General features: G+C 45.6%; 2 protein-coding genes across 7 annotated transcripts in view; one reads left to right on the top strand and one right to left on the bottom strand.

Moving 5' to 3' along the window:
* LOC137368952 (uncharacterized) overlaps positions 1–6544 on the top strand; it is a 31927-nt gene extending 25383 nt beyond the window's left edge. The window contains exon 2 of one of the 3 annotated variants that reach the window (XR_010974843.1): positions 3541–6544. Coding sequence is in view for 1 of the 3 variants with exons in the window: in XM_068029322.1 (XP_067885423.1) it covers positions 668–1660 (993 nt within the window). In the remaining 2 variants the exon portion in view is untranslated. The other 2 variants (XR_010974844.1, XM_068029322.1) reach the window with 2 other exon arrangements.
* Positions 1–26408, bottom strand: part of wdr17 (WD repeat domain 17) — a 162394-nt gene that overhangs the window by 19790 nt on the left and 116196 nt on the right. For 3 of the 4 annotated variants that reach the window (XM_068029317.1, XM_068029318.1, XM_068029320.1), the window contains exons 21-26: positions 25541–25640; positions 23000–23139; positions 15944–16055; positions 7778–7919; positions 6614–6716; positions 4124–4225 (exon numbers count right to left, since the gene is read on the bottom strand). In XM_068029317.1, the coding sequence (XP_067885418.1) occupies positions 4124–4225; positions 6614–6716; positions 7778–7919; positions 15944–16055; positions 23000–23139; positions 25541–25640 (699 nt within the window). The remainder of the gene's footprint in view (positions 1–4123; positions 4226–6613; positions 6717–7777; positions 7920–15943; positions 16056–22999; positions 23140–25540; positions 25641–26408) is intronic. The other variant, XM_068029321.1, reaches the window with a different exon arrangement.

Here is a 26408-nt window from a genome sequence, read left to right as displayed (position 1 = left end):
AGTGGCTGGTACTTCCGCCGTCCGGGGAACCGAGGTGGACCACTGATTGTGGGGGGGGGGGAGCAGTTAAGCTTCTCAGTGGGTGGGGGGAGGGAAGCGGGGTCAAAGTAATCTCATTGGTGTTGGGGATGGTGGGATGGGTTATAGTTTAAAGTTTATGTACTTTGTGGGGGGAAGGTCAGGTGGACAAGGTAATTTTTTTTGCGGGGGAGAGGGCAAGTCATTAGTTCTAACTTTATTGGGGGGGGGTGGGAGAGGGGCAAGATAAATTTATGCAATTTTTCTAATGCAACGTATCTTTAAATATTTAAACAGATGGCAGGGCTCGAAGCCCTTTAAAAATGGTGTCAGCGCTGTGCCGGGGACTGACAGACCATCCCCTCCACATCATCAGTGGGGGTGACCGGCCCCGGCTATTTAAATGAGCCGCTGTGCTTAGGATCGCAGTGGCTCAGCGATGTGCGGCCCGCCGAGGGCGGCAGGAGTATAAATTTCGGCCGTGTGTTTCTCTCTGAGTTTTGCTGCCGAGTATTTCCTGCATTTACTGTTTTTAGTTCACTGGCTAGCAGTTAGGAATGGGAATTCTGGACACCAAGTCCTGATAATTTAGTCCTCAAGGCTGAAGCAGATCAGGCCCTTTTGTGTCTCTATTCATCATCCTTAACTCATGAACGGTGAGTCCAATTATAGAATCAGCACAGGAGGAGGCGCTTTTGCTCGCTGTGCCTGTGTTGGTTCTATCCATTTAGTTTCACTCTTTCCCCATAACCTTGCAAATTTTTCCTTTTCAAGTTTTCATCCAATTCCCTTTTTAATCTCCTTCCACTACCCTTTCAGGCCAGATCACAACATTGCAGTACTTTTACGCCCCCACTTCGATGAATATCGCGCCTGGCATGACATTGAGCTCTTCTTCCATCGTCTTTGCCTCCGTGCTCACTTCTTTGACCAGGTGTCCTCCACCCGACCAGCGGATCCTTTCACCCGCCTCCAGTATTCTCCCTCCACCTGGACCCTTCCCTCTGGCCTCTTACCTACTCTTGATCTTTTCATTGAGAACTGTCAGCATGACATCAGCCGTCTCAATTTCTCTGCCCGCCTCGCTCTCTCTAATCTGACTTGCTACGAACTTCCTGCAGTCCGTTCTCACAAGTCTAACCCCAACATTGTGATCATACCTGCTGACAAGGGTGATGCTATTGTTGTCTGGCGTACCGACTTCTACCTTGCAGAGTCTGAGCGCCAACTCTCAGACACTTCTTCCTACCTCCCCCTGGATCATGACCCCACCACTGAACATCAAGCCACAGTCTCCAGGACTGTCATTGGCATCATCTCCTCCAGAGATCTTCCCCCTACAGCTTCCAACCTCATAGTCCCGCAACCCCGGACAGCCCGCTTCTACCTCCTTCCTAAAATCCACAAACAGAACTGTCCCGGCAGACCCATTGTTTCAGCCTGTTCCTGTCCCACTGAACTTATTTCTTCCTATCTTGACTCTATCTTTTCTCCCGTGGTCCAGTCTCTTCCCACCTACATCCATGACTCTTCTGACGCCCTACGTCATTTCGACAGTCTCCAGTTTCCTGGACCTAACCGCCTTCTTTTCACTATGGACATCAAATTTTCTACACCTCCATTCCCCACCAGGACAGTCTGAGGCCCAACCAGTCCCCATCTACCACCACCCTCCTCCGCGTGGTTGAACTTGTTCTTACATTGAACAACTTCTGCTTCAACTCCACTCACTTTCTGCAAATAAAAGGTGTTGCTATGGGTACCCACATGGTCCTAGTTATGCCTGTCTTTTTGTGGGGTAAGTCGAACATTCCTTGTTCCAGTCCTACTCAGGCCCCCTCTGTCACCTCTTTTTCCAGTACATTGATGATTGTATCGGTGCCGTTTCCTGCTCTCGCACCAAACAGGAAAACCTCATCAACTTTGCTTCCAATTTCCACCCTTCTCTCACTTTTACATGGTCCATCTCTGATACTTCCCTCCCCTTCTTCGACTTCTCTGTCTCCATCTCTGGGGATAGGCTGTCCACTAATATTATAAGCCCACCGACTCCCATGCCTACCTTGACTACACTTCCTCACACCCTGTTTCCTGTAAGGATCCATTCCATTCTCCCCGTTTCTCCATCTTTAATAATGAAACCTTCCACAACAGTGCTTCTGACATGTCTTCCTTTTTTCTCAACCAAGGATTTCACCCACTGTGGTTGACAGGGCCCTCAACCGTGCCCGCACTTCTGCCCTCACCCCTTCCCCTTCCTCCCAGAACTGCGACAGGGTTCCCCTTGTCTTCCCCACCAGACTCTACATCCAAAGGATCATTCTCCGCCATTTCCACCACCTCCAGCGTGATGCCACCACCAAACACATCTTCCCCTCCCCACCCCTGTCAGCATTCCGAAGGGATCGTTCCCTCCGTGACACCCTGGTCTACTGCTCCATTACCCCTGACATCCCATCCCCTTCCCACGGCACCTTCCCATGCAATCGCAGGAGTTGTAATGCCTGCCCTTGTACTTCCTTTCTCCTCACTATCCAAGGCCCCAAACACTCCTTCCAAATGAAGCAGCGATTTACTTGTACTTCTTTCAATTTAGTATACTTTATTCACTGCTCACAATGCAGTTCAAACGCAGATTGGGTGACCACTTTCTGGGACACCTCTGCTCAGTCCAAAAGCATGACCCCGAGCTTCCAGCTGCCTGCCATTTCAACATACCTCCTGATCTGAAGCCCACATTTCTGTCCTTGACCTGCAGCAATGTTCCAGTGAACATCAAGGCAAGCTCCAGGAGCAGCACCTGATCTTTCGATTAGGCACTCTACAGCCTCGCGGACTCAACCTCGAGTTCAACAATTTCAGAGCATGACTGGCCTTTGTTTGTATTTATCAACTTTTTTTTATTATTTTGGTTTTTTTAATCAAGTGCCTGTTTTTCATGTGGATAGAGCTGTTCATTACTCTGCCGTTAACACTCTGTCTTTGCCTTTGTCCCATGACAGCTTTGTTATTTAATCTCTCCTGCCCTTTGCCCCATCACACACTTACCTTTTGTTCTCTTCCCCACCAACACCCCCTCTCCCCCTTCACTTGCTTAAAACCTAATTATTTTCTCACCTTTGCCAGTTCTGATGAAAGGTCACAGACTCTGCTTCTCTCTCCATAGATGCTGCCTGACCTGCTGATTTCCAGCAATTTCTGTTTTTATTTCGGGTTTCCAGCATCTGCCGTACTTTGCTTTTATTTTATTGCAATACCCACCATTGTCCAGGCAGAGACTGACTTAAGTGCGCAGCTAGCAGGAGTTCAGCCTGGGGCCTTGCTGCTTTGTGTGGCTCAAAACATTAACGCTCCTGCTCAGAAAGCCACATTTGTAACTTTGAAACATATTTTGACTTTCAAAGCATTTTGAGCACTGTCGCGTACACCAAAAGTGCGATGATGCAACAGCCATGGACTAACTCTGAAGAGCTATGAAAAACTGACTTTGTCTTTAAAAAAATTTACCTTTATTTTTAAAAGTGAACAATGGTCCAAAATGGCCGCTGAAGAATTCGCCTTTTGTGTATTCAAATATTCTAACAAAGACAAAGGACAAATCTTCAAAGTCAAAAGATGCTAATGGAACCCATCTTACACCTATCCTTGAAACATTCCAGAATTCAATGTATTCTTCTGAAACAAAGGCAGTGTGAAGTAGCCATGTCCTGGGACATTGTGTGATCACCATGGGGAAAAGGGGAGAATGCTCCTACCGAGAGGTGAGAGGTGACCCAGTTATACCTTAAAAAAAGACAGCCAGTGAGACAAAGAGAGAAACTGACCCAAAAGGTGAAGCTACTTGTAACAGCTTGAGTTCCAGCCAAGCCAGAAAGCACAGTGCCCTAATGAAAAAAAAATTGACATCTACAGTATACAGCATTGAGAGCTAGAAGTAACCCACCATCTTCAATCAAGAGAGGAATCTGAAATCATCTCAGGCCTGCATCCATCTAGAACTCAAATTATCATTTGTGTATTTTGTAAAATCAATATTTTATTTAAAGATTTATAACAACTACTGTCTTAATGCCGACAGAAATGTTTCAGTATATACTGCCCTCACCTGGTGTACTCGTAAAGTGCAGGTACAATGCTGTTGTAATGTCTTCTAATGGCCAGCAACGCAGCAATGTAACCACTGAATATAAGTAGCTCATTTCGAAATCTGAAAGACAAGAACAGAGTTCACACTCATATCGCACACTAAAATTAATATTTTGTATTTCCTTTTGATTATTTTAGGGAAGTGTAGTAACATGGAAAGTTTACGGCACAGAACGAGGCCATTCGGCCCATCATATCTGTGCCGGCCGAGAGCTATCCAGCCTAATCCCACTTTCCAGTTCTTGGTCCGCAGCCCTGTAGGCTGCAGCAATTCATGTGTCGATCCAAGTTTTTTTTTAATGCGATGAGGGTTTCTGCCTCTACTACCCTTTCAGGCAGTGAGTTCCAGACCCTCACCACTCTCTGGGTGAAAACATTACTCCTCAAAATCCTTCTACCAATTACTTTCTATTGCCTGGTTACTGATCTCTTATGATAATGGAAATAGGTTCTTCCTATCCACTCTATCTCTGTCCCTCATAATTTTATACATTTAGTTTGTTGGACGCTTTTATATGTCTACGTGAATTTCTCTCACACTGTCATGGGAAAAATTAGGTCATAGAATCACACAGCACAGAAAGAGGCCATTCGGCCCATTGTGTCATGCTGGCTCTCCTTGCTCATAGTCTGGAAAATTTTTCCTTTTCAAGTATATACTAAATTACTTGATCAGGCTAAAGATAGTTTAATGCCAAACAGTTTTACGTCAATGTCAACATGAACATATATGTAAGGGCAGATTGCAGAGAGTCCATCACAGATAGTCCTGTAAGATCCTGTGATGAGCTCTCACTGAGTGCGGCTCCCGGATGGGAGAGCGGGAGAATGACACAGGCACTCACATCCATAAAGCTAAAGAGTCAAACATTCTTGCGGACCTTGCTGGTTCCATCTGGTTTCTGAATGGGTTTATCCAGGCTTTACCCATATAACAAATCTTTACCCATTATAACAATAGCATTTACCCATATAACAACAGTCTTTATTTGTATAACAAATCTTTACCCATATAACAGTCAGCACATTACAAAGTCCTTTCTCTGGAGCATTTTTGAGATGTTTTGATGTGAATGTTGCTTCATAAATGGAAATGTTGTTGATTATTATTAAACAGTGCTGCACTCCCTCGATAGTACATTGCAATGCTTCAAGCTCTCAGCCGCTGAAACCCTCATCCATTCCTTTGTAACTTCTATCTATACTTGTCTATTCTAACGCACTCCTGGCCGGCCTTCCTCTTTCCATCCTCCACAAACTTGACATCACCTAAAACTCTGTTGCCCGTGTCCTTACTCGCACCAATCCCATTCAACCCCACGCTAACTGACCTACATTGACTCTTGGTTAAGTAACATTTAAAAATCCTTGTTTTCAAGTCCCTCCATGGCCTCACCTCTCCCTATCTGTGTAGTCTCCTCCAGTCCCATGTTAGAACTTGAATAGCCAAGCGGTGAAGGATAGTGCCTAGTCATTACACAGTGAGAACTTTTATTGACAGAAATACATATTACATATCCTGGATCTCTAACCAACAAACCCCTTTTAAGCCTGATCCTGTATATATGTCAGCACAGGTGTGTCCCCAGTTAATACTCACTACCTGAATGCAATTAAACATCCAACTGGTGTACAATTAACTTCCCACAACCCTCTGAGATATCTGCATCCCTCTAATTCTGGTCTCTTCAGCATCTCTGATTTTAATCGCTCCATTACTGTACTTTCAGCTGCCTACGCCCTAAGCTCTGGAATTCCCTCCCTAAAACTCTCTTACCTCGCTTTTCCCCTTTAAGAAACTCCTCTTTGGCCAAGCATTTGGTCATTTGCCCTAATATCTCCTTATGTGGCTTGGTGTTATATTTTGTTTTATAAAGTTCCTGTGAAGTGCCTTGGGATGTTTTATTGTGTTGAAGACGCTATATAAATCAATATTGTTGTTGTTGAAGTGCCCAACCTTGATCAAGTGGCCAAGTCCTGGATTGGAGCTTGAACCCATAACCTTCGGACTCAGGTACAACAGAGCGGCTATTGAGTTGAGCTGACATTTTCAGACAACTGCACCACCACTGCAGCACTGCTTGTGTAGAACAGCACCATGACATGGCTTGTTGAGTTATGGGAGTGGTAGCTCAGCTTGTTGCAAAATGAGCATGGTGATACACAATGTTGATGTACCAGAATTGTGGCTGCACCTTGTGTATACCAGCATAGTGGAATAGCGGGTTGGTACATACACTAGCGAGCACAGTGGAACAATGTTTTTGTATAAGCAGTGTATAAGTACATGTACAAAAATTATGATACAGCCTGATGGCTTACTCTCATTCCAAGCTACTGTGACAGTTCAACAAACACCATTTTATGGAGCACATTAAAACTGATAACCGCTAAGCCAAGTTTGCTCCTTTTCATTTAAGTTAGCAGCAGTATTGGTATTCTAACTTACTCACTACACTTGTGCAGCATTAGCCGGTCCATGCGGATGTAGCTGAGCAGGTCCAGGATCCCATGGACAGAGTCCAAGGTCCAATCAGAGCTACTTAGCTGTTCTGTCGGGTGGGAACAAGCAAGAGTCAGTCAACTGCCAGATTTTAGGCCATCTTTGCAAGCAACAGAGAAGACATTGATATGCTGTTCAAACAAAGATTGTTAAAGATGATACTGTATTAGACAGAAAGGTGACAGCAGAGTTAGTAAACAAGTGCTTCATATCTTTTTTTCACAGCAGAGGAAAAGGCGAGAATACCAGTGATAGAAGGGAGCTAGACTAGTTCCTGACTGGAACAGAGACTGCATCACATAGAAGATAAAGGTCTTTACAGACAATACTTGGTCATTGTGATCTCTTGTTCTGAGTTTGATCACCTGAGGGGGTCAAAGAGGACATTTACAACGTATTTTTTCCTCTATTAACTCTGTTTTTTTCTCGCCTCTCCCAGGAGATCACATGAGTCTTGGGGGGGGTGGGGGCAGCATTGGGAGAGGGGAGCAAAGAATTGTTTAGCTGTGATGGTCGAGCCATCATGGCATGGGCAGACTTAATGGACCAGCTAGTTTTTTGCTGTCCGCCAATTCTGTACGTTTGAAGCTAAAAAGAAATCAAAGGGAGGAAATTATTGGATTTATTGGGGTAGAACTTGACTTTGTGCGAAAGTGTAAAACAGGTAATAGCGAGGCGGCAGACCGTTTAACATCTCTACACTTGTTTATTTCCACTGACGTCATGGAAAGTTCTGAAACTGAATTCTGAGCTAACGCCAGAGAAAAAGATGACTGATGAAAGCTGCTGGGTTGTTGTAAGATCCCCCCTGGTTTCCCAGTGTCCTTTAAGAGGGACAACATGCCTCCCTTCCCTGGCCTGGACCTATGCATGACTACAAGTGATTGGCATTTACCAGCTTAGTGAGCCAGTTAACTATACAAGGAAAAAGGCCCTTCACTTTCTCAGGGCTTCTAAGAATGGACAATAAATATGGCCTTGTCAGTGTAACCCACATCTGGAGGACGAATGAAAACAAACTGCTTGCTAGCAAACAGGACAACACTGGCATCGGCATACATTTTATGAAATAAAATATCTTAGTTACAGAGCAATCAGCAAGATAACTACCTTTAACGTAAAGAAGGCCAACCGGAAGTGCTTTTTCTGGCATAGGACTCAATAAATAATATTTTACTGCTTGGAATGTCTCCCCTTCATTCTGATACGTTTCCGCCATTTGCAAACATTCTTCTGAGGTTGGTAAGTGACACTGTGAAGGGATTTTTATACGACGTGTCAATCACAGCATCTGTAGAATCTCACAGTATACAATAAAGCTCCATCTCAAAGAACATTAGAAAATAAGAAACAGGAGCAGAAGTCGGCCTTTTGGCTCCTCGAGCCTGCTTTGCCATTCAATAAGATCATGGCTGATCTTCTACATCAACTCCACTTTCCCGCCCTTTCCCATATTCCTTGAATCCCTTTGTGCCCAAAGATCTATCAATCTCTGTCTTGAAAATACTCATCAACTGAGCTTCCATAGGTAGAGAATTCTAGAGTTCACAACCCTGAAGTGAAGAAATTTCTCCTCATCTCAGTCTTAAATGGCCGACCCCTTGTCCTGAACTATGACCCCTAGATCTAGACTCTCCAGCCAGGGGAATGAAATCTCATTTTTCTAAACTCCAGAGAATATAGGCCCATTTTACTCCATCTCTCCTCATAGGACAACCCTCTCATACCAGGAATCAATCTACTGCACCACCTCCAAGGCAAGTATATCCTTCCCTGGCTAAGGAGACCAAAACTGTTCACAGTACTCCAGGTGTGATCTCATCAAAACCCTATATAATTGCAGCAGGACTGCTCCAATCCCCTTATAATAAAGGCTGAAATACAACTTGCCTTACCGATTGCTTGTGTACAAGGACATTCAAATCCTTGACCCTTAAAAAATTCTGCTTTTCTATTCTTCATGAGGTTGCCACCTTCTTGCCCACTCACTTAACCTGCCGATATCACTTTGCAAGCACTTTGCGTCCTCCTCACAGTTTACTTTCCCACCTAGCTTTGTATTGTCAGCGAAGCTGGATGTGTTATACTCGGTCCCTTCAAGATTCTTCTTATCTTGTCCTGTACATCGAGTCAGCATCTTTGCTGCCTGCTATGCACGCTGAATTCAAAGAAGATACGTTCTGATTTTAGATACTGATCAATCACCATAAAATCTTCACTCGAGTTTCTTTTTTCTCCATATATTCAAATGCAAAAAATGGCCCACCATGTTCAGGATTCTTCAGCAGCACCCCTCTACCCCATCAATGGACTTTCAATCCTTGTTGTGGGGCATGGTGGAGCAAGAATGCTTCATTCGATCTGACCCCTGACCCCACCCATCAACCCCACCCGGAATGTGCCTGAGGGCCGCTTCAGGCAGATTGAAGCTCATTTCTTTCAGGAAGTGCAACAGGGCCTGGGCTGAAGATGGCAGTCAAGGCGCTAAGGGAAAGTTTCAAGACAACCTCAGGCCTCACTGTTCTGCCCGAGACTAATTTGTACTCCACTGAGCAATCGGGGAAAAGCCCTTTTCTTTTTAAGCTGTTTCCTCTCCTCGCCTTTAGTTGGTAGCACTCTTGCTTTTCAGTCAGTAGGTTCTGGGTTCAAGTCCCACTTCACACTTACACACAAAAATCTTGGCCAACACTCCAGTGCAGTACTGAGGGAGTGCTGCACTGTTTGAGGTAACATCTTTTGGACGAGGCTCCATCTGCTCTCTTAGGCAGATATAATGGGCTGAATTTTATCAGCGCGCCACGTTCCGCGGCGGCGCACTGTGAAAGTGGCGGCCTTCCAATATGGAAGTGCCGCCGCCAAGGCCCCGCGATATTATGTGCTGGGGCTCATTTAAATGGATGGGGGCGGAGCGGCCGCTGCCGATGCTGTAGAGCGGGAGGCCGCCGCGTCCCCAGCAATGGCGTCTGGCGCTACTGCGCAGGCGCCGGCACCATTTTAAAGGGCTTCAAGCCCTTCGTGACATTTAAATTTTTAAAGGTCTCGGTCTCCAAGAAATTAAAAATAACATTTTAATTCAACTTTAAATCCCGTCTCCCACCCCCCCACCCAACCCACCAATGGGTAATGTATATATAAACTGCCCTCACCCCCCGGAAAAACTTCTATTGATATCCTGAACTTTGTCCCCAATATTTGTTCCCTTTGACCCTCAACCCCTTCCCACCATCCCTGCAGCCAATAATATGTGTATTCCCCACTGCCCCCCCACCCTGATAATTTTATTCCACCCTCCACCCACCAGTGTCTTGCCTCGGAACTACAACAGAGTGCCGAAGGCGTGTGGGTTGCATCTGGTTGGTCGTAAAATTGGCGTGGGACGGCCGCTGTTGGCAGATAAGCGAATTTGAATGTTACTTTAATGGAGGCCCTGCTGCCAAGTGGCGGGGGAGCCGCACAGAGGCCTCTCCACCGCCGCTAAGATCCGGCGGGGCCTGCTTGGCGTCGTGGTCGAGGCGGGCTGCTCCCGCCAGCATTTTATGGGCCTCCCCACTGTGACCGACGGCATCGAGGGGCTGATAAAATTCAGCCCAACAGCCCCCTTGGGATTGTTTCGAAGAAGAACAAGGGAGTTCGCCCTGGTATCCTGGTCAATAATTATCCCTCAATCAACATCACGAAACAGATTATCTGGTCATTATCATATTGCTGTTTGTGGGAGCTTGCTGTGCGCAAATTGGATGCCACGTTTCCTACATTATAAAGTTACTACATGTCACAAGTTCTTCATTGGCTGTACAGCGCTTTGAGACATCCCGTGATTGTGAAAAGTGCAATATAAATGCAAGTCCGTTTTTCCTTCTTTTGTAGATTTTCACCCTCACTGGGGTGTGGCCCCTTGAATTGTGGTGGCGCCTTTGCATTCACTCGAATGTTTGGTGGAAATATATTTGTCTGGACATGGAGTATCAGCGGACTATGCCATCATCTGGGGTATTTCAGCAATGCCAACTTTATTCTACATTTCACAAGCACATTTTTCAACAGCAATGACAGGCAATCAGGATAGGGAGCCCTGGCCAATTTTTTTCCCCACCCACAACCTTCTCTAGCCCATTGGCACAGTGACCAACTGTATCACCGTCACTGTTGCTCCAGCTGAGAACAATCCAGCTGACAGTTGACTTAAGCCATGTGAAAGTGGATGCTATACTGTGCCTTTTCACCCTGCACATGACATGCATATGAGAGAGAAGGGAATCGAGGGTTATGATTCAGATGGGGGGGAGGCGGTGGCGTAGTGGTAGTGTCACTGGACTAGTAATCCAGACACCCAGGCTAATGCTCTGGCGACATGGGTTTGAATCCCACCACAGCAGATGGTGAAATTTGAACTCAATTAATAAATCTTGAATTAAAAGCTGGTCTAATGGTGGCTATGAAACCATTGTCGATTGTTGTAAAAATCCATCTGGCACTAATGTCCTTTAGGGAAGGAAATCTGCCATCCTCTGGCCTACATGTGATTCCAGACCCACAGCACTGTGGTTGATTTTAAATTCCCTCTGTTCAAGGGTAATCAGGGATGGACAACAAATACTGGCCTAGCCAGTGACGTCCACATCCCATGAACAAATAAAAAAAAAGATGGGAGGAGGCTCCAGTGCAGCATAAATGCTGGCATGGACTGGTTGGGCCAAATGGCCTGTTTCTGTGCCATATATATCCTATGTAATCCCTTCTCTTGGGTCCCTTGTGCCACACAACGAGCGGATTGTCTGGCATCTGCACCCAAGGCTTGGCTCTGCCCATTCTGAAACTGGCTCCAGGGTTACTGCACCTCTTTTCCTCCTTGCCTGTGAAGCGAAGCCTGGCCTCCCCTCCTAATGGGGTTAACAACCCATGTGGAGAATAATAAATGCTTCCTGCAGTTTCCGATCCCAAAGGCACAGCATTTTGTGGTTCCAGTGCATCTGCACCAGTATGGCTCTGACCTTGTGTCCTCTACCTGGAAAATAATCAAAATGATCACAAACCCAAGCAATTCTCCTAAAATCATAGGGCATCAATCTGCTTCACCATCTCCCCGCCTCCACTCCACAATATACTATAATGGAATAATTGTTGTTCAAATCACAATCCTAAACTGGTTTCCTGCAGTTTGTTTTAAGTTGCATGTGCTGGAAAACTTCTGAAAAGAACAAAACGGAAGCTTCTCCTTATATGGGTTAAATGGTCACTGATGATCTGAGGGCTTGATGATGATATGGTCACATGGATACTGAAGGAGTTGTGACATTTATAAACAACTGCCTTAAGGAGGATGGACAGGTAACAGGCAGTTTCAAGGCATGACAGCCTGTTCTCCAAAGGAACAGCACAATGTGCATCTTCTGCAGTTCCTGCCTTATTAATGTATTACGGGTGCCACTGTATTGATTGCCTTGTCAAACTGAGCAAACTCGCTAGTTAGTATAACCAAGAAGTAAAGAGAAGAGAGGAAATTAAAGAGAGGCAAGGGCGGCAAAGAGAGAAAAGGTGGGTAAAGGGAGAGACTAGAGAGAGGGGTTAAAGAGAGGCGAGGGGGGTAAAGAGAGGCGAGGGGATAAAGAAAGGTGAGGGGATAAAGAAAGGCGGGAGGGCAAAGAGAGGTGGGGGGGTAAAGAGAGGCAAGGGGAGTGAAGAGAGACGAAGGGGTAAAGAGAGACGAAGGGGTAAAGAGAGGTGAGGGGGTAAAGAGAGGTGAGGGGGTAAAGAGAGGTGAGGGGGTAAAGAGAGGTGAGGGGGTAAAGAGAGAGGCGAGGGGAGTAAATTGAGATAAGGGGATAAAGAGAGGTGAGGAGGTAAAGAGAGGCAAGGAGGTAAAGAGAGGTGAGGGGGTGAAGAGAGGCGAGGGGGTAAAAAAAGAGAGAGGTGAGGGAATAAAGTGAGGCAAGAGGGTAAAGAGAGGTGAGAGGGGTAAAGAAAGGTGAGAGGGCAAAGCGAGGTAAAGAGAGGTGAAGGGGTAAAGAGGGGTGAGGGGGTAAAGGTAGGCGAGGAGGTAAAGAGAGGTGAAGGGGTAAAGAGAGACAAAGGGGTAAAGGGAGGCAAGAAGGTAAAGAGAGGTGGGGGGGGGGGGGTAAAGAAAGAGAGGTGAGGGGATAAAGGGAGGTGAGGAGGTAAATATAGAAACATAGAAAATAGGAGCAGGAGTAGCCCATTCGGCCCTTCGGGCTTGCTCCACTATCCTAAAAAAATAATGGCTGATCGTCTAATTCAAGACCTTGTTCCTGCTTTCTTCCCATTAAGAAATATCTATCTCCTTCTTGAATATATTTAATGACTTGGCCTCCACTGCCTTCTGCGGTAAATAATTCCACAGGTTCACCATCCTCTGAGTGAAGAAATTTCTCCTTATCTCGGTTCTAAATGGCATACCCCATATCCTGAGACTGTGACCCCAGGTTCTGGACTCCCCAGCCATCGGGAACATCCTCCCTGCATCTAGCCTGTCTAGTCCTGTTAGAATTTATTAAACGATCCCCTATTATTCTTCTAAACTCTGGTGAATATAGGCCAAGTCGACCCAATCTTTCCTCAAATGTCAATCTTGCCATCCCAGGAATCAGCCTAGTAAATCTTCTTTGCACTCCCTCCATGGCAAGAATATCCTTCCTCAGATAAGGAGACCAAAACTGCACACAATACTCCAGATGTGGTCTCACCAAGGCCCTGTATAACTTCAGTAAGACATCCTTGCTCCTGTACTTAAATCCTCTTGCAATGAAGGCCAACATACCATTCGCCTTCCTAACTGCTTGCTGCACCTGAATGCTTGCTTTCAGCGACTGGTGTACAAGGACACCCAGGTCTCGTTGCACCTCCCCCTTTCCCAATCTATCACCATTCAAATAATAATCTGCCTTTCTGTTTTAACAACCAAAGTGGATAACCTCACATTTATTCACGTTATACTGCATCTGCCATGCATTTGCCCATTCACCCAACTTGTCCAAATCACATTGGAGCCTCTTTCTATCCTCCTCACAGCTCACATTCCCCCCCCAGTTTTGTGTCGTCTGCAAACTTGGAAATGTTACATTTAGTTCCCTCACCCAAGTCATTATTATACATTGTGAATAGCTGGGGCCCAAGCACTGATCCCTGCGGTACCCCACTAGTCACTGCCTGCCACCCAGAAAAATCCCATTTATTCCTACTCTCTGTTTCCTGTCTGTCAACCAATTCTCAATCCATGCCAGTACATTACCCCCAATCGTATGTGCTTTAATTTTGCACACTAACCTCTTATATGGGACCTTGTCAAAAGCCTTCTGAAAATCCAAATACACCACATCCACTGGTTCTCCCTTATCTATTCTACTAGTTACATCCTCAAAAAACTCCAGTAGATTTGTTAAGCATGATTTCCCTTTCGTAAACCCATCCTGACTTTGCCCAATCCTGTTTATGCTTTCCAGGTGTTCTGCTATCACATCCTTTATAACAGACTCTAGCATTTTTTCCCATTACTGATGTAAGGCTAGCTGGTCTGTAATTCCCTGTTTTTTCTCTCCCTCCTTTTTTAAATAGTGGGGTTACATTTGCCACCCTCCAATCTGTAGGAACTGCTCCAGAGTCTATAGAATTTTGGAAGATGACCACCAATACATCCATTATTTCCAGGGCCACTTCCTTTAGTACTCTGGGATGTAGATTATCAGGCCCTGGGGATTTGTCAGCCTTTAACCCCATTAATTTCCCTAGCACTATTTTTTGACCAATACTGATTTCAGTATTTCAGTTTCTCCATCTCATTAGACCTTTGGTTCCCTAACATTTCTGGGAGGTTATTTGTGTCCTCCTTTGTGAAGACAGAACCAATGTATGTATTTAATTGTTCTGCCATTTCTTTGTTCCCCAATATAATTTTCCCCGTTTCTGACTGTAAGGGACCTATATTTGCCTTCACTAATCTTTTTCTGTTCACATATTTATAGAAGATTTTACAGTCAGTTTTTATGTTCCCCACAAGTTTACTCTCATACTCTATTTTCCCCCGCTTAATCAACCTCTTTGTCCTCCTCTGCTAAATGCTAAACTGCTCCCAATCCTCAGACTTGCTGCTTTTTCTGGAAACTTTATATGCCTCCTGTTTGGATCTAATACTATCCCTAATTTCTTTTGTAAGCCACAGTTGAGCCACCTTTCCGTTTTATTTTTGCGCCATCAGGAATGAATAATCGTTGTAGTTTGTGCGCAGCTCTTTAAATATTATCCATTGCCTATCCACCGTCAACCCTTTTAGTAAAGTTCCCCAATCTACCATAGCCAACTCGTGCCTCATACCTTCATAGTTTCCTTTATTTAGATTCAGGACCCTAGTTTCAGATTCAGCTGGGGTAAAGAGAGGTGAGAGGGGGTAAAGAGAGGCGAGGAGGTAAAGAGAGGTGAGGGGGTAAAGAGGCAAGGGGGTAAAGGGAGGCAAGGTGGTAAAGAAAGGTGAGGGGGTAAAGAAAGAGAGGTGAGGGGGTAGAGTGAGGCAAGAGGGTAAAGAGAGGTGAGAGGGGTAAAGAGAGGTGAGAGGGGGTAAAGAGAGGTGAGAGGATAAAGATAGGTGAGGAGGGTAAAGAGAGGTGAGGGGGTAAAGAAAGAGAAGGGGTAAAGGGAGGCAAGGGGTAAAGAAAAGCGAGGGGGCAAAGGAAGGTGAGGGGGTAAAGAGAGGTGAGGGGTAAAGAAGGGGAGGGGGTAAAGTGAGACAAGAGGGTAAAGAGATGGTGGGGGTAAAGAAAGAGAGGCAATGCGGTTAAAGGAAGGCAAGGGGGTAAAGAGAGGCAAGAGGGTAAAGAGAGGTGAGGGAGGTAAAGAGAGGCGAGATGGGGTAAAGAGAGGTGGGAGGTAAAGAGAAGTGAGGGGGTAAAGAGAGGCTGGGGGTAAAGAGAGGCAAGGGGGTAAAGAGAGGTGAAGGGGTAAGGAGTGGTGAAGGGGTTTAAAGAGAGGCAGGGGGTAAAGAGAGGTGAAGGGGTAAAGAGAAGCACGGGGGGGTAAAGAGAGGTGAGGGGGTAAAGCAATGCGAGGGGGTAAAGCGAGGTAACAGGGTAAAGAGAGGTGAGGGGATAATGAGAGGCGAGAAGGTGAAGAGATGTGAGAGGGGTGAAGAGAGGCAAGAGGGAATAAAGAAAGGTGAGGGGGTAAAGAGGGGTGAGGGGGGTAAAGAGAGGCGAGGGGGGTAAAGAGAGGAGTGGGGGAAAGTGAGGAGTGGGGAAGAGAAACAAAATCACTGCAGCTCATGAGCTTTACCTTCTCATGAAGATCGTTAACCTCTGCAGTGCTTCCTGGGTAGAATGCGCACAGCTTGACCAACAACAACTCACTGTCAGGTATCATAGTCAGCAAATCAGCCGCTAGGTCCCTGCAAAAACATATCACTATAATTAAACAGAACTTGACAAGGGAAACAGAACAGATCGATTGCACCAGACTTCCATCACGAGTAAAACAAGAGCAAAATACTGCAGATGCTGGAAATCTGAAATAAAAATAGAAAATGCTGGAAATACTCAGCAGGTCAGGCAGCATCTGTGGAGTGAGAAACAGAGTTAATAGGCAGGATTTTCCACTGGGCTTTGGGACCCTGACCTCCAGGAAAATAGCTCCCCCACCCTGGTCTGGCTCCCGGCAAATGGGAATTGAAACCCCTATTTGGACCAATTAGCTCGGAGACACAAAAAATAAGCAATTATTTTAGAGGGGGGATAGCTGCAAGGCCCTCGGATTGGAGAGGAAATCCCTCCGGATGGCTTGTTGGCGTCAGCAGTTCCTGCCTGCCACCCCCTCCTTTGGGGATGGAGCCTCTATCTCCGATGGCACCCCACCCCTTTCCTGCCCGGATTCCCGCCTTCGTTAAGTTGGTGGCCTCTGCACATGGCAGGGGCCCGTTCTGCTGCCAGTAAAATGCTGGCACGTCCTCTACATGGCCCCAATTGGGCCGATCCGCATTCCGGCCTGTCCCCGGGAAACTTCCTCAGTGGCAGGAACGCATCAGGGGGCCAGCCTGAGGGGGTTCCCCCTAATTTCCTGCTCCCCCCACCCCACACCAACCCCTCCCAGCCTCCTATCCAGTCTCCACGGGGCCAGAAAGTTCAGTGCAACGTTTCAGGTCAATGGCCTTTCATTCTGAAACTCCTTTTTTTCTCTCTCTCTGCAGATGTTGCCTGACTCTCCTGAGTATTTCCATTGTTTCCTGCTGTTATTAGAGCCCTGGTCAATACATATATTATTACGTGCATTCAAGTTCATTACTCTGTAAGGCACTTCCTTTCATCTGCTTTAAGTCTTTGCATGTCATGTACCAATCTGACCGAGCAGTTGGGGAAGTGACCTATTGCCAGACCTTTACTCCAACAAACCAGTCCCCAGCAGGATTTGGGCAATTCTGACTTGCTCTCCCTTGGAGCTTTGATTCCATCAAAAGTCTCCTCAGACAGGCTGGCTGGGATCAGGCAGTCACAGTATCAGACACCACCACACCACAGAGTGCTTGTTCCCTGAGATGCTCTGCTCAGTATTGCCTTGTTCTTCTCAGGTAAACACATTTGGTTACTTAAATATACAACCTGCATAGTTTATGAGGTTGGTAAAAGAGGACATTATTGTCCTTCTATATATAGTAATTTGATTAATATTAATGCTCCTTCACAATTTTCAAAATCTATGCACAGGACCAAAAAAAAAAGAATGGGGAATCCTATTAAGTCAGCTCCTCACATAGACCATAAACAATTGACTCTAGAACACCCCACACATTTAACACCCAGAAGGGAAAATCTATCTGACCTCCAAGAGTAACCATGCAAAACTCTAGGATATTCAACAATCCTCACATCTTCACCCAGGTCTGCTGCTTCCAGCTAAAGTTCTGAAGCACAGTGGCGCAGTGGTTAGCACCGCAGCCTCACAACTCCAGCGACCCGGGTTCAATTCTGGGTACTGCCTGTGTGGAGTTTGCAAGTTCTCCCTGTGCCTGCATGGGTTTCCTCCGGGTGCTCCGGTTTCCTCCCACATGCCAAAGACTTGCAGGTTGATAGGTAAATTGGCCATTAGCAATTGCCCCTAGTATAGGTAGGTGGTAGGGAAATATAGGGACAGGTGGGGATGTGGTAGGAATATGGAATTAGTGTAGGATTAGTATAAATGGGTGGTTGATGGTCGGCACAGACTCGGTGGGCTGAAGGGCCTGTTTCAGTGCTGTATCTCTAAACTAAACTAAATGTGCTCTCCAGTGTTTGATTATCTCTTAGTCTGTACCTAAGTCAGCAAACCGCTAACCACTCAGTTCATTTTTATTGGGTTACCATCTGAACCTCAACTGCTTTTGTTGGGAAATTTCCAAAAACACTTTGTTGTAACAAGTCTATGGCTCAATTTCACGGCAGAATGCTTCACAATATTTATTTTTTTAATATACCATCATCACCCTTTAAAATGATAGTGTGGAAAACAGGTGGCAAAATTCAAATTGATGTGAAAATATCTTAAGAACAAAGGAATTTTGAAGATGAACTTACAAACAAATTTTTGCTGATCATTCCTTTTCTCTGTTACCTTTAGGAAAAAAAAGTCTACCTACTTACTCCCAATTTGCCTAAATCTTTACTTGGTAATTGAACGATTATATTTGTTGAATTTCCTTCATAATCTTGAGGAATTTCATCAGCCCCTGGGCGGCAGGCGAAGAGGCAGAGGGGGAGGCTGGTAAAATGCCAGGAAGCCACGTTGGGATCGTTCCCTGAAGCAGTCACACCACCGGGGACGTTTCCCAGTGGCGGGAAAGGCAGCAAATGAAGGCAGGTAGCCAATTCAACCAATTAAAGGCCCAGTTCTAGGTCGCCGTGTGGGGAGGCTACCAGCTGCAATGAAGTGGCCAACCTGGTGCGGGGGAGGTGGCTATCAGAGCTAATCAGCTTATACAAAGACATGTCAAAGTTACAGCCCCCCTGACGTCAGGGATCGTGGCAGTGCAGGGTGGGGGAGAGGGGGGGATGGGGGGCGGGGAGCAGAAAATGCCTCCGGCAGAAGCCTGTCACAGGCCTCGATGCCAGGAAGGCCCAGCCAGATATTGCTGGCTGCAGCAAGGCCTTGTGGCGGCCTCCTGCCGCCGCTCGGCAACAGGAGCCAAATTTACATATTTTTAAAAATGCAAATTAAGGAACTATTTACTTACCCTGCTCCCGATGCCCATTCCGCTCCGATATTAGTGCCAGTGGCCGGCACTTCCACACCTTTGGATCTCCATCTGGAGATCTGAGGTGTAACACTGGTGGGTGGTGCAGTGGGGGCGCAGAGGGGGGGAGGTGGTGGGAGCAGGTAAGTTTCTCTGTGCGGAGAGGAGGGGGGAAATGGCATCAGAGTGATTTGATTGGTGTAGGGGATGGTGGGAAGGGGTAAAGATTTAAGTTCGTGAACTTTGGGTGGGAAGGTCAAGTGCATGAGTTATGTATTTTGGGGGGAAGAGGGCAAGGAGTTTAACGTATGGTTGTTGAGGGAGGTGGGAGAGGGGCTAGATCAATAAATGTAATTTTTTACAACACGTTTCCCTTTAAAAATTTAAATAGCAATTGAGGGCTCGAAGTCCTTTAAAAATGGCGTTGGCGCCTGCGCAGTGGCGCCTGACGCCATTGCCGGGGACGGACCGCCGGCTCCCTCCACGGCATCGGGCGGGGGGGGGGGGGGGCAGTCTCCGTGACGAGCATGGGCGGACCGCCATACGGCGGCAGACATGTAAAATGCAGCCCAACGTGTTCTTGGCCGATGTCCACACACTCTCCACTAATTAAGAAAACATTAAGTACAACCTTTCCCCGAGCCCCCTCCTGTCACACCTCAAAACAAATTCCACCTTTACCACTGCATACACCATTGATTGCAGTAATACTTGCAACAAACGTGTGGACATCACTGACAGTAATTTCATCCCACTTGAGAGGGCTCAATTCCTTCAGCATTGGTTACCAGCTGAACAATCATGCAAAGTGACTGTTCGGGGTAGGCTTGATAAATTCGATGGTTCAGTGTAGTGCTTCACTGATTTTCCATTCACTAAGGGTAACAAGTAGAAAACCAGCCAGCAATTACTGGCCACTGCAGCTCCCAATATTTCTTCCAATCATGTGAAGCTTTGCGCTGGGAGCACACATTTGTAAGATCCATACACATACATACATGTGCAACATATGAAACACACAGCACACCTACAACAGCACCAAGCAAAAGCAGCAATGTTTATATGCAACATGAGAACGGTGAGTCCACATGCAATTTCACAAGCAACAGCCTATGTTTATGCTTTTAACAGTGACAATACCTGTATCCAATACATGGAAAGCTAAAAGCAGAAGGTTAAAAAAATAAAGACAGTCACTCTTTTGAAAATGATACCACAAATGAAGCCTATAACAGATGAGCAAATTACACTCAAGCATGCACATGGCAATGAATAACTTGTGACCCAGTGGTGGTGAAAGCATTGTACTATGGATTGACAGGATGGAAGTTTATGGTTGCAGCTCCTCATATGTTTTCTCTACATAACAAGAGCCATTGCACTTCAAAAAGTAATTAATAATGTGAAGCACCCCCCTCGGGCATCTCAATGCGCTATGCTCTAAAATTTTGAAGGCAAATGACCTGGTCATTTGTCTCACTGCTGTTTATATGTTGATTGTTTAGTTCTGCCACATTACAGTAATGACTACATCACGAGGAAACACTTGTTCACGCAGCGAGTGGTTAGGATCTGGAATGCTCCACCTGAGATTGTGATCGAGGTAGATTCAACTGTGGCTTTCAAAAGGGAATTGGAAAATTATGTGAAGAGAAAAAATTTGCAGGGCTACAGGGAAAAGACGGGGGAGTGGGACTGGGTGAGTTGCTCTTGCAGAGCGCAGGCACAGACACAACGGGTTGAATGGCCTCCTTCTGTGCTGCAACCATTCGATGATTCTTTGATTCTACATTTCAAAAACACTTCACCGGAACTTTGAGACAGCATGAGGCCATGAAAAACACGATTTTAATGCAGGTTTTTAATTATGTTTGGGTTTCTGATCTTGGCTGGGCCATTGAGACAGCATCTCTGGACATGATATCAAGGGTGGTTACTCCCTTACCAAAAGAAAGAACTTGCAGTCACGCCGATGGGGTTCCCGGCACTGGGCCAAAAAGGCGAGCCTCAGCCTTTTGGAGGCAGCCCCTCCCCCCACCATCGTTGCGATTCAGCAGCTGTCAGGAAATTCACAGCCTGGCGCCAGGATCTCCATCCCTTTAAAGATGCCTCCAAAAGCTGCCAGCCAATCAGAGGGCCAGCAGCTCAGTAGTGGCGGCAGTGCCGGCGGGAGGAGTGGCCACTGCCAGTACTACATGAGGCCTAGGAGCAGGCCCATCGCTGGAGACCCGGAGAGAAGGTAAATGAGGAGGGGCTGCCAGGGCCAGTCCGGCAGGCCCTGGCGATGAGGTGGCGGGGGGAGGATGGGCGATGAGTGCAGGGAGGGGTGGTGTTATGGGAGGTGGGGTGTTTGCTGATGGGGGCCCTCCGTGGGCCACAGGTTGCCCAGGGAGGAGGCCCCCCCAATCCACCCCACAAGCCCACATGGAGGTTGCATCAGTCCACTGAGTGACCTCCCCGCATGGGGGAGCCCCCACCCGTCGCTGGCTTAATCCAGCGGCAGCAGGAAGAGGCCCTTGTGTGGCTACTGATTCGGCCTTTCCCGCCCTCAACATACTTGTGAAAAAGATGGTGGGCTCTCTGTCCCCCGCCTCCCGTCACAATTCTGTGGGCCTCCCACCCCCCACCTTCTAGCCCATCTCTGGGGGGGGGGGCCCTTTAAATCCAGCCCATATAGTACCTTTCACATCCTCATGATGTCCCAAAGTACTTCACACACAATGAAATGCTTTTGAAATATAATGTACACAAACAACAGTCAATTTGCATCCAGGAAGGTCCCACAAACAGCAATGAGATAAATAACTAGGTATTTTAGTGGTGTTTGTCGCAGAATAAACTTTGCCTAAACTAAACTAAGCATATAACTGAGGTTCGTACTCCAGTGCAAGGAGTGCTGCAATGTTGGCGCTGTTGTCGTTCAGTTGAGGAGGGTGAAAATGATCGTCACAGGAGCGAGTAATGGGCCCAGAGTGAACCAGCAGCTTGTTTTACACTTTGCCCGGTTTTCTATTGAAGCCAAACTGTGGCAGACCAATTTCACCCGAGATGTCAAACCAAGGCGTGGTCTGCCTGTGTCTGTGGTTTACGGTGGATGTTAAAAATCCCATCACACTATATGAAGAGGAGGTGGAAGGACTTTTCCTCTCCAACTACGAAAAAAATGATGGAGCTGTCATTCACTCTGAAGTTGATTGTGGGATTTTGTATATTTGCTATTGCTTTTTTAATAATGTTACAATGGTCTTAAACCTCGTATGTCGCATGCCTGACTTTGGATCGATGGTTCCCAATGCTCTCCGTCATTGGGGGACTTCCTCAGTCTGGGTCTGTTGTAGACTAATTGATAGAGATTGATTGCTAATGATTAATCGAGAGTTATTATTGCATCATAGGACTACCAGATGGCAGAAGGCAAAGTAAATGTACTGTGATTTCTTATGTCTAGCAATTCCTATGTTCCGATGTGAAGTGCTATGGAATATTTCTGACGATGAATAAGGCACAAAATAAATAGAAGCCACAGAATTTACAGCACAGAATGTTATTTAACCCTTTAGACCTTTCTTTCCTGTAAACCCAGAGCTTTGACTCCATCATAAATTATTAATTTTACGAGCTGATTTTACTTTGCTTTAGTGAACCGACCACAGTGCTTCAAGTCTTTATGCATTTGCAGCAATACTATCGCTTTTCCTTATCATTCATATACAATGATTCATTTAGAACACTGACAGCATTACTCCAAATACATTGAGAAATCATTTTCAGTTTGATGACCAGTCAATTTTATGATTGTTGAATGCACCTTGGCAAAAAAAAAGGGGGGAAATGAGGAGAATTTTTTTTTACGCAGTGAGTTGTTATGATCTGGAATGCACTGCCTGAAAGAGTGGTGGAAGCAGATTCAATCGTAACTTTCAAAAGGATAAATACTTGAAAAGGAGAAATGTGCAGGGCTATGAGGGAAGAGCAGGACAGTGGGACTGTTTGGATCGCTCTTACAAAGAAAGATGGGCTGAATGGTCTCATTCTATGCTGTAACATTCTACCATTTAACATCTCTGCGATTCAATCATCCTTGGCATACATTTCATCGGAGTTGTTACTGTTAAGCTGTTCTGTGCACTCACCATGTTGTTGCTGACATGCACTTCCGGGCCAGAAGTTCCAAGGCGTAGTTTGTCACAGGCGTGGCGCTGTCTCCTAGCACTGTTCCCACACAAACTGCCAACTCTAGCTCATTCCCACGGATCAGGTTCGACATTGCAAGCTGTGCTCAAAGCGAAAGAGTCATCAAAATTATCAGTTCATTTTAAGTCCTTATTAATGATTTTGGCAAGAAGTTCTTGAAAAAAAGTACATTCTCTTCTCAGCTGAATACTGTAGAGCATCATGCCTTAATATGAAGATGTTTCCTTAACTTTAAGCAAGTATCCCTCAGTCGGATGATGCAGTCCCTAATTGGTCTAATGTTTACTGTCTATCCCATGAATATTCAAATTTTCAATCAGCATTCACTGCATTTGACAACTTGCACAAATTGCATACCAATTTCCTATTTTTATTGTTGGTTAATTAACTTGAGCAATAATAACGTTTACCAGATGTTTTAAATCGGAATATATTAACTAAAACATAACAAAACAAATCAATAATATATCAACTAAAGAATTTCAGCTGGGAATTTAAAAAGGTTACAGAACAGGACTCAATTCACATTTTAAATATGAATACAGTATTACATGTGCAGTACACTGTGAATAGACCAGCTCTTAACTATCATGGTATTACATTTCCTCTGTGTGTTATGTTTAGCATATGCTTACCCAATTTTCTAGACTGTATGACTTTAAGACGGTCTTAAGTACACGAGATAGTTACAGATGTGGAAAGCTATTTGATCATTTATATTTTGCCATCCTGAGATGCTCCTCCCTTCCCCTCCATTACAGCATCCAACAGTTTCAAAATTATTCCAGGATTTTTACCTTCACTACCCTGGAGATTTATTCCACACTCTGAGTGAGCACGAATTTTCTGGCATCAGTCCTAAATTTACATTTTACTAGTTTGAATCTGTGTCCCCTCACAAATCAATTTAGCCCTGAATTTACCTTTCCTATTCCCATACTTATCTTATTTACCTCGAATAGATCATCTCGTAGACACCTGGGGCTGGATTTTCAATTGGCCTTGGGGGTGAGCATGGGTGTGGGCGCGCATCGAAAACCGCATTCCCAGAAGGTGGCACTGGCTCCTGATGCCTCCGGAACGCAAAGTGATTTTTAAAGGGAGGGCAGCAGAGGGGTAACAGGAAACTTACACGCCTCCAATTAATGTTAGTTGAACTCATTGCTGAGCTCATTAAAAGGCTTCCAAGGAACAGTTTGAAATTTTCGATCGCCAGGGACAAGGAAAACGCAGTGTCTGGGGCACGTTAGTGCTCACCTGTCGGAAGCTCTGTGCCGAGCCATAAAGTGCTGTTGCTAATGAGTAAAATTGGATGGAAAAGAAGGTGATACAAAAAGAGCAGGTCAAGTCCCTTCTGTTGGGCCACTTGTAGGCACAGTGATGCTGCTGGCCCTCTGATCACCTGTGCACTCCATTCTGTAAGACCTGCAGACCCTCTCATAGGAACATAGGAACAGGAGTAGGCCATTCAGCCCATCGAGCCTGCCCCGCCATTCAATATGATCATGGCTGTTCTTCCACTTCAATGCCTTTTTCCTCACACTATCCTCATATCCCCTTATGTCATTGATATTTAGAAATCTGTCAATCCCTGCTTTAAACATATTCAATGACTGAGCTTCCACAGCCCTCTAGGATAGAGAATTCCAAAGATTCACAACTCTGATTAAAGAAAATTCTCCTCCTCTCGGTCCTAAGTGGCTTCCCCCTTATTTTGCAATTGTGTCCCCTGGTTCTAGACTCCCCAACCAGGGGAACCATCTTAGCTGCATATACCCAGTCTATACCTTTAAGTATTTTGTAGGTTTCAATGAGATCTAGAGAATACAGGCCCAGTTTCCCCAATCTCTCTTCCTAGGACAGTCCCGTCATCCTGGGAACAAGTCATGGCTGCCATCTGCCTCTGAGCATTCCAATGTAGAGCCGCGTCTCGTCTCCATGCATCACCTGGTGCCACTAACTGGTCACCGAGCTCACCTCCAGCCCAAATTGGTGGCTTTCCATTTCAGACCAGTTTTGGTCTGCTTACTTAAGAAAGGATTGCTCTACCATATGTGACCAATCAGCTAATCTCTACAGTGCGACCCTGATGGTTTGAATGCTTGACGGTGATATTCAGGATAGTTATGACAGCTGGCCGCCACTCCCATTGTCTCTCAGTGCATCAACATGCATTCACACGATTTATGCAGCATAACTGATTATAAACTATGTGGGAGGACCTATTAGCTTGATCTGCTTGATCAATGGATGTGGAAGACAAATGGTAATTAGTATTACTGCTCACCTAGGAGTACACTTTCAACTAACTTTAAATAAAAATGACTGCTTGGTTGTCGCCCATTTTTCTTAAATCTAGGAGTCATTTTGAATGCAACAGCAAATGCTTTTCAACTGAAAGGGTAAAGATGTACCAAGCACAGGTTTGGATCTATTCGGGAGCACAGGAAATTGTAGATAATTAAATCGAGATACAGTACCTCGATATCATTCACTGCAAGGTGGCAACATGCAGCCAGCACTGCTCGTCCATCCTGGAAGTACCATTCCGCCAGCTCCTTACTCACCCTGTGTAACAGGCTGCAGGATAAGACACAGCTTTCAGCACCCACGTATTGAGTTCCACACAACAACACTTGTCATATGTAGTACAGGTCAAACTCTGCTAGAAATAATTAGGCAGCAGGGAATACTCTCAGAGATGATGCGATTTTATGTGCCGTTAAGCACCAATATCATTTAGATTTTGAGCCATAAGGAAATTGGCAGTCTTTTTGTCGACAAGTCGTCTAATTTCAGTGGCCTATCGGCTCATTTTTTTAGACCAAGCGACAGCTTATATTACCAACCTGTTTATTTCTTTTTATTTCTTCCGGGATGCAGGCAACATGGACAGGATAACCCATGCCTAGTTGGCTGGAGGATACCTAAGAGGCCCCAAGAGTCAACCACACAGGGTGGGACTGGATTCACGATTAGGGGTAGCAGGTCCCATTCTAATGGACGTTAGAATCCCAGTCAGTAAAAAGTAATTTATTTTGATCCTTTCACTTACTATTTTAAAAAAAAGATGTCTGGGTCTTAAGACTGGGTCTGTTCTCCTTATAGAGCAGAAGGCTAAGAGGAGATTTGATAGAGGTGTTCAAAATCATGAATGGTTTTGATAAAGAAAATAAGGAGAAACTATTTCCAGTAGCAGAAGGGTCAGTAACCGGGGGACGTAGATGTCAGGTGATTGGCAAAAGAACCAGAGGCGACACGAGGAAACATTTTTTGATACAGCAAGTTGTTGTGATCTGCAATGCACTGCCTGAAAGGGTGGTGAAAGCAGGTTCAACATTAAATTTC

The sequence above is a fragment of the Heterodontus francisci genome, chromosome 4 (assembly GCF_036365525.1).
Source record: "Heterodontus francisci isolate sHetFra1 chromosome 4, sHetFra1.hap1, whole genome shotgun sequence".
NCBI classification, from domain to species: Eukaryota; Metazoa; Chordata; class Chondrichthyes; order Heterodontiformes; family Heterodontidae; genus Heterodontus; species Heterodontus francisci.
Note: the sequence above shows the minus strand (reverse complement) of the source record. Positions and strands in the feature narration are given on the sequence as shown.